This window comes from Vanessa tameamea, chromosome 20 (genome assembly GCF_037043105.1).
Source record: "Vanessa tameamea isolate UH-Manoa-2023 chromosome 20, ilVanTame1 primary haplotype, whole genome shotgun sequence".
NCBI classification, from domain to species: Eukaryota; Metazoa; Arthropoda; class Insecta; order Lepidoptera; family Nymphalidae; genus Vanessa; species Vanessa tameamea.
Genome location: NC_087328.1, coordinates 5,258,004 through 5,270,562, shown reverse-complemented (window position 1 = coordinate 5,270,562; position 12,559 = coordinate 5,258,004). Strand labels below are relative to the sequence as shown.

Sequence of the window (12,559 nt, the reverse complement as noted above, 5' to 3'; positions counted from 1 at the left end):
AAAAAATCAGATCAATAGGAGATATAGCGTTTTTAAAACAACAACCCTGAACAAAAGTATATTTTTTTACTATTTTTTTTTGTGTAAATCTCATCAAAGTTGATTGTTTACTTGAAATAAAAATACCAATAAATAGATTTCACAAAATATACATATAATATTTCTATGTAACCTTTCCAATACCATTTATAAAGTAATGGAGTCATTATAAATTCTATCTCATTTTTCTAAACTTATTTTGGTTTATTGTTTAATCTTCAAATGGTGGTAATCCAAATATTTCTGGTTTAAAGTGCTCTAAGCTTTGTAAGACAATAGTGGCTTCTTTTGTCAGACTCTTGTCTACTCGGGGATCAGGAACCATAACAACTTGCATGCCAGCTGCCCTTGCTGCCTTTACACCATTAACAGCATCCTCAAAGACTAGGCACTACAATTAAAATAATTATTTTAACAAATGATGACACAATTTTATAAAATTTTATATGAATGAAGATATATATATATTTTTTAAACTAATGATGATGATTTCATTAAAAAGTTCTAAATACCTGCTCAGCTTGAGGTTTTTCTGGAAATTTTGAAGCAGCTACTAAAAATATGTCTGGGTGTGGCTTTCCGTTTTTAACATTGGGATCTGAAGAACCAAATGTTTTGTATGGAAGTAAAGAAAATAATGCTTGGTGGTGCTTATCAACTTTCAAATGATAGCTTTCTTCACTTGAACTGGTTGCCAGTCCTAGTGGTATACCTTTATTATGTAAATGCTCAATAAGTTTCTTTGCACCTGAAATAATTATTAATATATTTAATTTTTGTTTCCAATAAATTATACACATAAATTAACAGAGTGTGACTAATGTAGACTACTAAGTATCTAAAAGTTATTTGTGCAAGTGCATATAACATCTATGTATAATATACATATTATTATTTTTTTATAATTTCTTACCTGGCATAACATTTGTATCTGGAAACAACACTTCAAACTGTTTTTTACTTTCATGTATGAATTCTTCTGGCGTTATTGGTAATTCCAGCTCAGAAACAATTGTTTGTGCTGTCTCATGGGCTTGAGATCCCATTAATTTTAATTTTAAATTAAATGTGTAATCTTTACCATATTGTGAAACAATGTTCTGAAATGCTACCGTGTATAAATCCTCAGTATCTGAAAATCATTCATTACATGAATAAAATCGTAACTTCAGTTTATATTTTTATTCAGTTTATATGCTTCTATTTATAAATAACAATAACATACTTAATAATAAGCCATCCATATCAAACAGAACATGTGTTACTGGCTTAATCATGATTAAAAGGAACGTTTACAATAAAAATAAAATTATTTTACTTTGCCCTAGTATGATATACGATTTTCAAGAAATTAGAACAACAATTTTTGATTAAATGTTGTACAACTGATATTTAAATAACACTTTCAATATTGGATAGTATATAATAGCTTATGGATAGCATTGAGGTTTTGACTATAAAAATACAAATCTTTAATCTACCTATAACGACATCATGTGAAATTGACAATGAAAATGACAACTGGCATTGTTTTGACTTTTCAAATTGCCCTAACAATTAAATTAATTATAGGTTTGGCACAACTCAAAGCCATTAAATTAAGATTTGAATTGAATTAAATAATTACGACAGTAGGCAATATAACAAAATATTGGAAATGTTTATATTATAAATTATAAAAATAAAAAACGGAAAACAGAAGGTGTCTACGAGTAAGTGTACCTACTTCTTAATTCAAACCAAATTTAGATCATAAAATTTATATCCTGTACCTATTCTACTGTAGATATCGAATATATTATAATAAAATTTATCATATTAGTTAGGTTAAAATATATTTTTTTTTTATACATATAAGTAGTGTGACTATTTTAAAAAAGTGTTTAAAGCAAAGTATCCTTTTATGATATGAACGAAACATTTCATTCAGACCAGTAGATCACTGGTTCAATGCTCAGATTAGTAAAATGGCTTGACTATTAATTAAAATGAGGCTATTCGATTCTATATAAAAGTTTTGCAGAACATTTTCATTTGCCTATATCTAAATTTAAAACTTATGTTTAAAAAAAATAAAATGCGCTTAGGACTCCCACCACAAATTCGCCTGATTACGCATTTTATCGCAAGTGCATATATTCAGATTAATATATTACAAGAAATTACAAAACTTCTTTTTGTTCAAGATTTTTTTACTTTCTTTTGATTAAAATACATATATATATATATATATTGTTAGCGACAAAAATATCACCGGTGTTGTGGTCACGTGTCCTACTATTATAAAGCTATAAAAGAGCATGACAAAGGGGGATCGGACACTTTTTCTTGGGCACTCGGAACGTAAAGACGTTGACGAGATTTTTTTGTAATCCTAATCTTTAATCTATACTTTTGTGTTTATTACAATATAATTGCTAGAACATTTCAGTAAAAGTTTTGTTTGTTGATTTAAAGATATTCTAATAAGAGATTTAATGATTTTGTTTTTATTATTATTTAAGTTTAATTGTTAAATTGATTATAAATAAGAAACCTTTTTATTTGGAGTAGTTTTTTTTTTTTTTAATTTTAATTATTAGCTTTTTGCTAATAATATATATATATATTGATTATATTACATTATAGGTAGGCAGTTAGTAATATGCTCAAGCGATTCTGTAATGCCCCTTAAGAGACCCCCTGACCCACCATTTCTAGTCATATAGAGTACGTATTTTATACTGTTAGTATAATTTAAAGTAACTTGTTTATTTGTTCGGTTTTTTGAAATATCTTCATCAGGTCACCGCCACTGTCTTCAGAGATCTCTAAATCTTGTTAGGTACTTATTTTAAATAATTTAGTTTATTATTTTAAAACAATCTAAGACGGAAGTGGAAGAACATTATATATCTACTCTTTATATATATGATGAAAATATGAATCTTGTGATTTACGCATTGTAACTTTATCACAGATTCAAGTATGTCATATCTGCGATAAAGATGACATGATATGTATAAATATTAACATATAAAGTAAAAAAATCTTCATATTAATTCATTGAAAAGTAATTTTTGTACTAATTATAATCAGTCAAATCAAAATATACTTTATTCAAGTAGTCTTTTACAAGCACTTTTGAATTGTCATTTAACAAACTACATTAAGTGAACTATATTAAGTGAAGCTACCACCGGTTCGGAATGTAGATTCTACCGAGAAGAACCGGCAAACTCAGTAGTTACTCTTTTTCAACATCTAAAAATACAGTCATGGTAGTTACATACAATTATATAGGTATGTAATATATCCTGCCTGGTCAAGTCAACAAGCATTAACTCCAAGCTTTTTTATCATCTATAATCTTGTATCCAATAATATGCCTTCTTTACCAACGTATTTTTTATAAATGATTTGAATTTATGAAACGGTGAAGAATAAAGATTTATTGACTTTGCGGAGTCGGATACTTGGCGTTATAAGCTTATCCTTACTTCTTGTGCACATACAGTGATTATCTCTGATTTTATCAAAGTGATCAATGTTACTGTGAATATACATAATATTGTTGTAAATATATTGCGACGCAACAGTGAGTATTCCTACTTTGTTAAAAACATCCCGAAGAGAGTCTCTAGCTCCAAGATTATAAATAGACCGGATTGCTCTCTTTTGTAAAATAAAAACAGATTCAATATCTGCAGCATTACCCCAAAAGTAATATGCCATATGACATAATACTATGACAATAACCAAAATATCCTACACGAGCGGTATCAATATCAGTTAGTTGTCTAACTTTTCGAAATGGTACCTATAATAAGGTATAACTGTTATAATTTCTAGGAATTAAAAAAATCAGAAGTAAGAGAAGATATGACATAAACTTTGAACGAAAAAAAGGTAATAAAATTAACTAAAACATTTACTCTCTTAATCGTTGTTTATTTGGTGTTCTTTAATAATCTAAAACATCATAATACACGAAGTTCTAGCTAACCTACTGAATAAAGTACAATTTATTTTTTATATGTATTTATATATTGTGTATATTATATGTATGTATGATTTGTTTATATCAAAATTGTCATTTTGTCGTAGGCTCAACAGAAATTATACGAAGTCTGCATAAAATGTCTTGAAGTAGACAAGAAATTATATCCTTTCTTCCATCGTTTTTACACGAGTACATATTGTATAATTTCATTAAAAAGTTTAAATTTATCATACATATAATTAATAAAGCATTTTTTTATAAAATTATATAACCTATGTGCTTAACGACGAATCGGTTGAGGTTGGCTAAGGAAGCAATGCTGAGGGCGCAGTAGTTGCTTCGCAGCTGGCGCAAGTTCAGCCAGCGGGTACCATATACCACCCACTCGCCCTTACAGGCGACAATAGTCGAGGAGGCTCCAGAAAATCTCGCAGTCTTGTAACTGCGAGATTGTCCAAAGAAATAGAGGCAGCGCCAGTGAGCTAATAACGGCCGTAATCAGTTTCGAGCACTGCCGCCGCCGAGTGAGCCGAAGGCACGAATGGGGAGAGACAAGTCGCAAGCCACAATGTCTAGACCGGCGGGAAGAGTTCGGACCTAAGTGCGACCGAGGTAGAGATGAGGACTCAGACATGAGTTATCTGAGCCAATAAGGGAATCAGAAGCTAGAGATGCTTCTGAAAGGGATACTGAGGATAATTTATTACTACTTACTCTGTTGTGCCAACTGCCACAGGGGGAAAAAAGATTCTCCCTGGAACTGAAGAACTTAGTTGAGTTGAAATGCAAGCACGTCAAACGGACGAACTGGGTGCCTGTGTTTCCAATTATTTTCTGGCGATTGAAAATAATGCGGATCGATCTCGCAATTTAAAAGGGAGCCTCGTCCGCGGTCTTCGTGTGGCTATGAGAACAGACACGTTATTCCACGACTGCAGCAGAGATTGATGACAATGTGCTGAGGTTGGAGCGTCAGAATGCGCCAAATTCACCAACCTCAGCGTCTTAAGATGCAGGAGCGTGGATCGATAGACTCACATGGAGCATAAAGAAGGTAAGAAACATGGCTTCGACCGCTTCGTTAAAACGCGTTTCTGCTACGAAAAAGCGCGGCGCAGCGGCGGTTGTGCCGAGAGCCTCACCTGCTTCTCTGTTCCTGTCTCCTTAAATACGTCAAGGGCCTGTAACGTTGGGATTTTAAAGTGAGTTGCGGGTCTCATGCAGTGATACTTGCCACCTTTAGAGCCGAAATCTTTCCCGACAGGGTTGTAAGAGGCGATGGTAGAGGTGGCGCAAGAAGAAGAATATTAAGACGAGGAAGAAGGGTCGGAAAAAGGCACCGGCCCATGCAAACTTGCTCGCGGTGGCAAGTATGGAACCACGGATGATAACTTCTGCGTCTGAGACTTGGGCATCGGTCAGAAGTCACTTCAGCTGCCGCTGAGACAGGTGGTACTTCACCACACAAATGCACCTGTGGTCAGATTGTTCACAGGCGAAGAACTACTCTTCTCAGTCGACGACGTGCTCTTTGTGCGCGTCCACCCAGTTCTAGCCCACCATCTTGACAACAAAGGATTCTGTCCGAAGAAGGGAAGAAGGAGGAAGACTTACTGTACTCCTTTTTTTTCATGAAATACATAGACAATATAATATAATAAGTACCCATCAAGTTATCTAATAGTTAATGTTATACGAATAGTTATACTAAACATATTCTTTATATAATTTTTACTTACTTTATAAAGTAAGCACTTAAAATACTCCGAATTTGCGAAAAATATAAAGTACAATCTTTATTGATTTCTAATTGTTTTAGGTTAGTTTTTTGGGGCCGAATGCCTTCAGTTATGATTATTCTAATAAATGATGTTCAATAGATTAATAATATGAATTTTAGCAACAGGTAATCGGTAAAATCCATTCATTCATCAGGCCATTATTTTGTTGTTTTTTCTTAAAGAATCTGAGTTTTAGTGAAGACTAAAGACGTGATATGAGATTTGACTCTAACTAAGTTTTAATACACATGAATCTTATATCTTATACGTGACCAAGTTTAAACTACAAGATGAGATACGTCTGGTGTGTAGGCAGGCATGTAGCGCGGTACACGTGGCTCGTCGCGACGTCGCACGCCTCTATCAACCGCCAAGCTGATGCTTCCCGTCTCCTTCACGCCATTCGACTTCGCTCGACGCTGTGATGGCAAAATAGACGCCCGCAATGACTTTCGTTTCTGTAACATAATTATAATCAAAAACCGGCACATTCCATTAGTATAACAAAATCGCATTTCTACTTACAACCACGATGACAATCCGGTTGGGGCAACTATCAAATTAAGCATCTAAACGAAAGATAAATATTTTTATTGATAAGAATATTGGTCGTTAACAATACTTGTAAGTGAATCGTTATCAAGAAGGGGAAGCGCGGGTTACATTTTTGTTTCAATTTGTCGTTTGATGTCGATGTGGTCCATGGCATGTATCTTTGCTCGGTTTACCTCAACGGCGCCGCGCCACCTGTCAGCTGCGTGGCGCGCGATCTCCATCCTCTTCTGCTTTTTGATCTGGTGACGTTTGTACACCACCTCAATCACGATAAGGACTATTCCTCCGATAATGCCCGCTAAGACCAATATGAACACTCCTGCCATGTTTTTCAAACCTAATGTGTTTGGGGTTTTTTCGTTTTCCTCACAGTTAAGCATGTTATTGCGAAGTATCCATTGATTATCCAAAGATTCCATTATTCCACCTGTGAAAGAATTAGCAGTATTGTAATTACTGATTTCCTCATTTTACAATAAAGATAGCACTGATTTTAATTAATAACTACTTTATTTTATTACTTTCGTGAAAGTCCAATATAGCTAGTGTGACTAAATCGGCCCATGGAGATCCCTTCTGTAACCCTACACCGTATCCAGATCGTCCAAATAGTTCACCGGCTGTTACTAGTTCGCAATCCTGAGCAGCTTCGAATTCTAATCTCGAGGAGTCCCAGATAAACGCCATTAGTTTCCTTTAAAGACAATTTGTTGAGTATTTAGATGTCTATTTTATAAACACACTAGAATATTTATATTTTTTGATACAAATATTTGTAAATAACCTTTTTTATGATTAAGAAAAATTACGAATAATACAATTTGAAATATTAAAGCTAAACCATATCCTGTAAAAGTAGGTATTATGGAGTTCACAGTTAAGTGACATTGGCGCACAATATGAAGCGATTCTAATATTTCCCACAAAGAACAAACAAGAATCGTGTAAGTATGTTATTTTAAGATAAATATGTTACCCCATACATTTACAAAATTTAGTTTGTACCGCTTATGGAAAACTTTGAACTTAATTTGTCTACCTTACCTACGTATTCATTACTTTGGCGTGTTCTTGCCTACTGAATAATGCGAACTTAATACTTATTAAGTTACTATTCGCCTAAAAGCTGTCTAAAATACCAATGGATATTCATGTCATTAAAGCTATTTACCAATCAATTTGCAAATTAGAAATGAAAATGCCTATATCACAATTATGTTAATGTAAACGTTCATTTTTTAATATTTTTGTATTTTAAACATGAAATGTAGACACAAAATCAAACTGATGTAATTTATCTTTACCGTTAATAGAATATATTTAATTTGTTTACACTTTTTCGTATCTGATATCTGATAATATTTACTTGCTTGTACATCAAACCTAATCTAACAATTCTAAACTTAAGATTAATTAAATTTTTTGTCTTATTTATCTTCTTATCTATTCTATATCTTGTTTATATTTTCTATTTACCCATTTTTAACGTCTTGTATGGCTTGTTCAGCATTGTCGTAATTATTCGCTTCCATCGTGCGGTACATGTTCGATAATTCGACTTGCCTCCGAAAATACATATCTACAGCAGATCCCTTCACTGTAGCACAGGTCAGATTTTCCATTGTGTTACGAAGCTAAAATACGTCTTTGCAATAGTTGGATTACTTTTACGTATCTTTCAAATAATATAATGTTAAAACATGAAAAAATATTTGCATATTTGGGTACCAATTTTTTCAAGAGAATAAAATCGAATCATAAATAACAGAGAATAATTACCCTGGCATCATTGATTCCAGTTAGCTTTGTTTTAGGTCTTTCGAGTACAAGGAAAGCTGCCAGATTAGCTGTATACGAAGCGACGATGATCATAGCAAAACCAGCCCAAACCATACCGAGGACACGAGCAGAGAAACTTCTTGGAGTACCTTAAGTTATTAAATTGTCAAATATTATACGATATTTAACTTATTCAATATATTCCCGCTACTTTGGTTCAAATAAGTATTCTGAAATAATTCAGATACATGTATATGACTACTAAAGATGTATATCGTGAGTTAACTTTAAATAATAGACAAAAGACTCCTAAATCAAATTTGATATCTTTACAAACTATTTTTAGGCTTCATTTTATATGCTCCTATAAAAATAAATAAAAAAGAAGCTTTTCCTGTATAGTTCATAAAATGTTACCTTCTCCAATTCCGCTATTAAGTAATACGCCCCAAGCAAACCAAATAGCACTAGACAAATTCAAGGCATCTTCTTCGGTACCATCGATGTTCGCTAGCTTAAATCTCCCAAAAGGAGAAAATCTGTCCAAAAGATATAGTACTAAAGCAACCACGTGTACTGAAACCATAACTAATATCCAAAGTGTGTTTGAAAATGGTTGCAAAAACGATACGAGTGTTGAGGAGCGTGAAGGCTGTAAAAAAATATAGCAAAATTTTATACACCTACTTTAATTGTTTAATTTATAGCAATATTTAAAATTGTGTCTCACCTTTTTCTCTAAAATTGTGATGCCTTGATATTTAAACGGCTTACTAAATTCTATAAACTCAGCTCGTTCTGGGTTAATCGTCAAAGGAGCAACAATCATATCAGCTCTTTCGTACACTAATTCGCCTATAAAAATAATTTAAATATCATATTCGATTGTTTTTTTTTTTTAATAATAGAAGAGTTAGTCAGATTAGTGTGATAAAAATTGTTGGAAATATACCTATTAGTCCCGTCCACTCTTTTTTAGCTCCTGGTTGTGAAAAGTTTCGAATTATATAATTTCCGAACTGTCCATCAGGAGATAGAGCTAGCGAGTAAGTAAAATTGATCGCTTTCGATAAGTACCGTAACAGGTCCATACAAAAGCCCTTGCAGCAATAAAGTTGATCTAGAAAATGATGAAAACATGTAATAGTTAAGACAATCTACCGTTGAATGACGTAATTGAAAGTAAAAGTTAATAAAAAGCTATATTTTTGTTCTAAAATATAAATTATGAAGTAACTACCTGATCAAATTTTAAAGAGATGATGAAATGAATGGATGAGCTTTGATTGCACATATTCCTGAAGCAAAGCGTATTTTAAACTTAAAATACAGGTAAAGGGATTGAATATCTCGGTCTGTTTGTTTAAATGTAATCAATACAATAATAATTCGCATAGGTTCACCTGCTTCATCGCTAGCATTATAATGTGGACACAGTACTTCTTCCACTGTACATTCAAGTTCATCGTCAACACGACGAGCGTACACAAACGGTTTTTCCTCAATTGTTAAAACCTTAAACAATAACAAAATTTCACACAAAGTACTATTACAAAGATATCGTGTTCACTAAACACTTTAATGAGCCTTATAAATTATTATTAAATAATTACTTTGAGATGTGTAGGAATCATAAACCCTTCTGGTTTTGATGAACTACGACCCATCCAAATAATTTCATTTTCTTTGAGTTCTAGACGCATTTTTTGAGTTTCCTGTAACAAAAGAGTAGATTGGTATATCGTTTAAAATGCATGCCTGGCTGTAATGATTAAGCATTGTTACGCTTAAAACTTACTTTGGAATAAAAGTATTTTCCAACAGCTACATGTTCTCCCTGAGCTCTCACATTCACCATGTCATATTCTGCATGTACTCTGTCACCGTGATCGTCAAACGCGACGTGTCCCGTAGCTCCATTCTCTAAACTCTGCTTTCTAGTGTAATCAAATAGGAGCTGTCCGGTTTTCCAGATAGAACCAGAATTGTCACAATCAGAAGGAGGAGCGTGAATTTCTTCTGATGTGTTCATGTCGCGTATCGCTGATGCGAGGACATAACTAAAAAAGTCATAAATTGAAAAACGCCTTTAATTAGTTTTTTAAAAGAACTTATATTATTTTCGATATAAAGTATGATTTTTATTTAGAGGTTTTTAGTTTTTATTTTTTATTTCGTGTACTTTTGTAGAAATATTTTACAAAATCGTAGAATTGCAAATATAATCACACTTTATAAAAGGGGATCGCTACACAAATATAGTGTTTTTTTGTATTCTATGCGTTTACGTTTCATTGATCCACATAAGTTGATCAAGATTTTTAGCATGGTACTAAACAATACAATACGTGGCGAGCAAATGACGTCTAATCAAATATTAAATAATTAAAGAGACATGGCACCAGATGCCATTAGCTAGTTTAAAATAAAATAAACAGTTTATTATCCGTCATACATTGAATCCTGAATATGGGCATGTTCATTGGTAGCATTGACCAGTCTCAGTCCAAGTAAGCCCTCGGGTGCATTAGCTGCATCCAGGGCTTGTTCCGTAACCATCCACACGTAACCTGTTGTCGTCATGTTCAAATAGGTGGCATCGCGAAATATTATTTCTGCATCGGTCTTACTAAAATTTATACAAATTAATAATAATTAAATAATACAGGCAATATTCCTAAACTTTTTTAAATTTTTTATACATAAAATAAAAATAAAATGATTACCGTAATCCATTAAACTAATTAAAATGAATAGAGAATTAAACTTACCTGGCATACATTAGAAATACTCTTGCTTGCGCACTCTTAACCTCTATCAGTTTATCACTAAAAGAATCGAGGCCAGGTTCAAATTCAATGACTTGCTCCACGACAACCTTCCTGTCCACATCTTCATCAATACTTTGAGAAGTTGTTTGGAACCTAATGGAAACAATTATTATGCAATAAATTATATTACTTAAAACATGTAATGTTCTTTGGAAGTATTTTAATATACCTTCCCAAAATGGCTCTTCCGTCTGTATCGGAGCTATGTATCACAATAACTTTCATATAATTAAAGTGTTTAAGAACGTCTACCCACACATCCGCTTGATGGGAATAAGGTGGCACTGTCCGCAAAAATGATACGTGAATATTTTTATCGGAAAATGCCGAATCTCTGGATGATATACCGATTACCGGAATGTGGTAGAAGCCACTTGTATAGGAAACGGCAGCCGGTGACAAATCACCAGTTAACGGATGAGACACGACAACTGCGTATACCTATTAAAGACATTTGTATTATTATCACTAATAAATAATTAAAAACTTATGAAATATGCAATTTTTTCTATACACAGTAGGTACTTACTCGATGAGCTATAAGGTCTTTGCACACATTCAGCGCCGTTTTTATTGGATTTGGATCCATAAGAATTGAATAGTCATGGTACGTTACACCTCGCGGTACGTATTTGTCTTTGAAATTTAGATTCTGGAATGCCAAAATATTAATCTATATAATGCTAATTTGCGTGAGTTAAAATGTTTAATTATTAAGACTATCAGATATAATTAATAATTCCATGTGACGGAATAATCAATATATTTTTATAATTTAAATCACAACTATCAGACTGACAATGTTAATAATATTTTTATAAAGTTTGAAAATGTTTACTTAATAATATAACAGTTGTAGTTTGGAAATATATTAAAGGATTATTTTAGTACCGAAATGGTATCCTTGAAGAACGTGACGGATTCGTTGCTAGAGAGCACACCTCCAACATTATAATAAGTAGGATTCGAGAATCGTCGTCGGTCTATTTGACCAGCAACTTGGTTAAGACAGCAGCTCACCGCTAATATGAGATGGATGAAAATCATTTTTCTGTGAAAAATAATGATAATGTCTTTTTTTCATTAAAATTTAGTTTGAAGGCAAAATTAAACTATGTGTAGGTATATTACATAAAATGGACCGAATATGCTACTAAAATTTACAATAGATATTTAAAAAAATATCTAATGTTATAATAACGTTAACTGTACGTGTTAAATACATAAATCTTTTTTTATTCTTACTCTTATTGTCCTTATTCAACAATTAGAAAACATTAAATTAATTTCGTTATTCTTTTACGAATTATTACTTACCGTATGTCATCCATTTTGGTTAAATATTTTTCAACTTTACTCACATTTTATGGAACTTATTCCACTCAGAAAATAAGAAAACATTATTACGTAACATCTGTCGGAAGCTGCGAAGTAACGACAGATGGAGCTTCATCCCTAGTTGCCAAGGAAACGGCGCAGCCGTATTGAGTACCAATCAATTTTCTAGGATATAAGGAGATATGAAAGAGTATGTAATCACTACTTGTAGGTTATTTCTATAATTATTAGTATAATTACATTATAAAACGGAT

At 32.6% G+C, this 12,559-nt stretch overlaps 2 protein-coding genes across 2 annotated transcripts; both read right to left on the bottom strand.

Moving 5' to 3' along the window:
* Positions 1–230: 230 nt before the first annotated feature.
* Positions 231–1,505, bottom strand: LOC113401640 (pseudouridine-5'-phosphatase-like). The gene is made up of 4 exons (XM_026641632.2): positions 1,265–1,505; positions 953–1,171; positions 552–787; positions 231–430 (listed from the first exon to the last, which is right to left on the bottom strand). The coding sequence occupies exons 1-4, from the start codon at positions 1,314–1,316 to the stop codon at positions 251–253; spliced, it is 687 nt and encodes a 228-aa protein (XP_026497417.2). The 5' UTR covers positions 1,317–1,505; the 3' UTR covers positions 231–250.
* Positions 1,506–5,938: 4,433 nt separating this feature from the next.
* LOC113401631 (glutamate [NMDA] receptor subunit 1) lies at positions 5,939–12,422 on the bottom strand. Its single transcript, XM_026641619.2, has 17 exons — positions 12,285–12,422; positions 11,859–12,018; positions 11,497–11,619; positions 11,137–11,408; positions 10,908–11,060; positions 10,592–10,765; positions 9,935–10,196; positions 9,750–9,851; positions 9,540–9,651; positions 9,089–9,256; positions 8,867–8,991; positions 8,554–8,788; positions 8,137–8,285; positions 7,834–7,991; positions 6,879–7,051; positions 6,531–6,784; positions 5,939–6,260 (listed from the first exon to the last, which is right to left on the bottom strand). Exons 1-17 carry the CDS (start codon positions 12,296–12,298, stop codon positions 6,081–6,083), a joined length of 2,814 nt encoding a protein of 937 aa, XP_026497404.1. The 5' UTR covers positions 12,299–12,422; the 3' UTR covers positions 5,939–6,080.
* Positions 12,423–12,559: the final 137 nt, after the last annotated feature.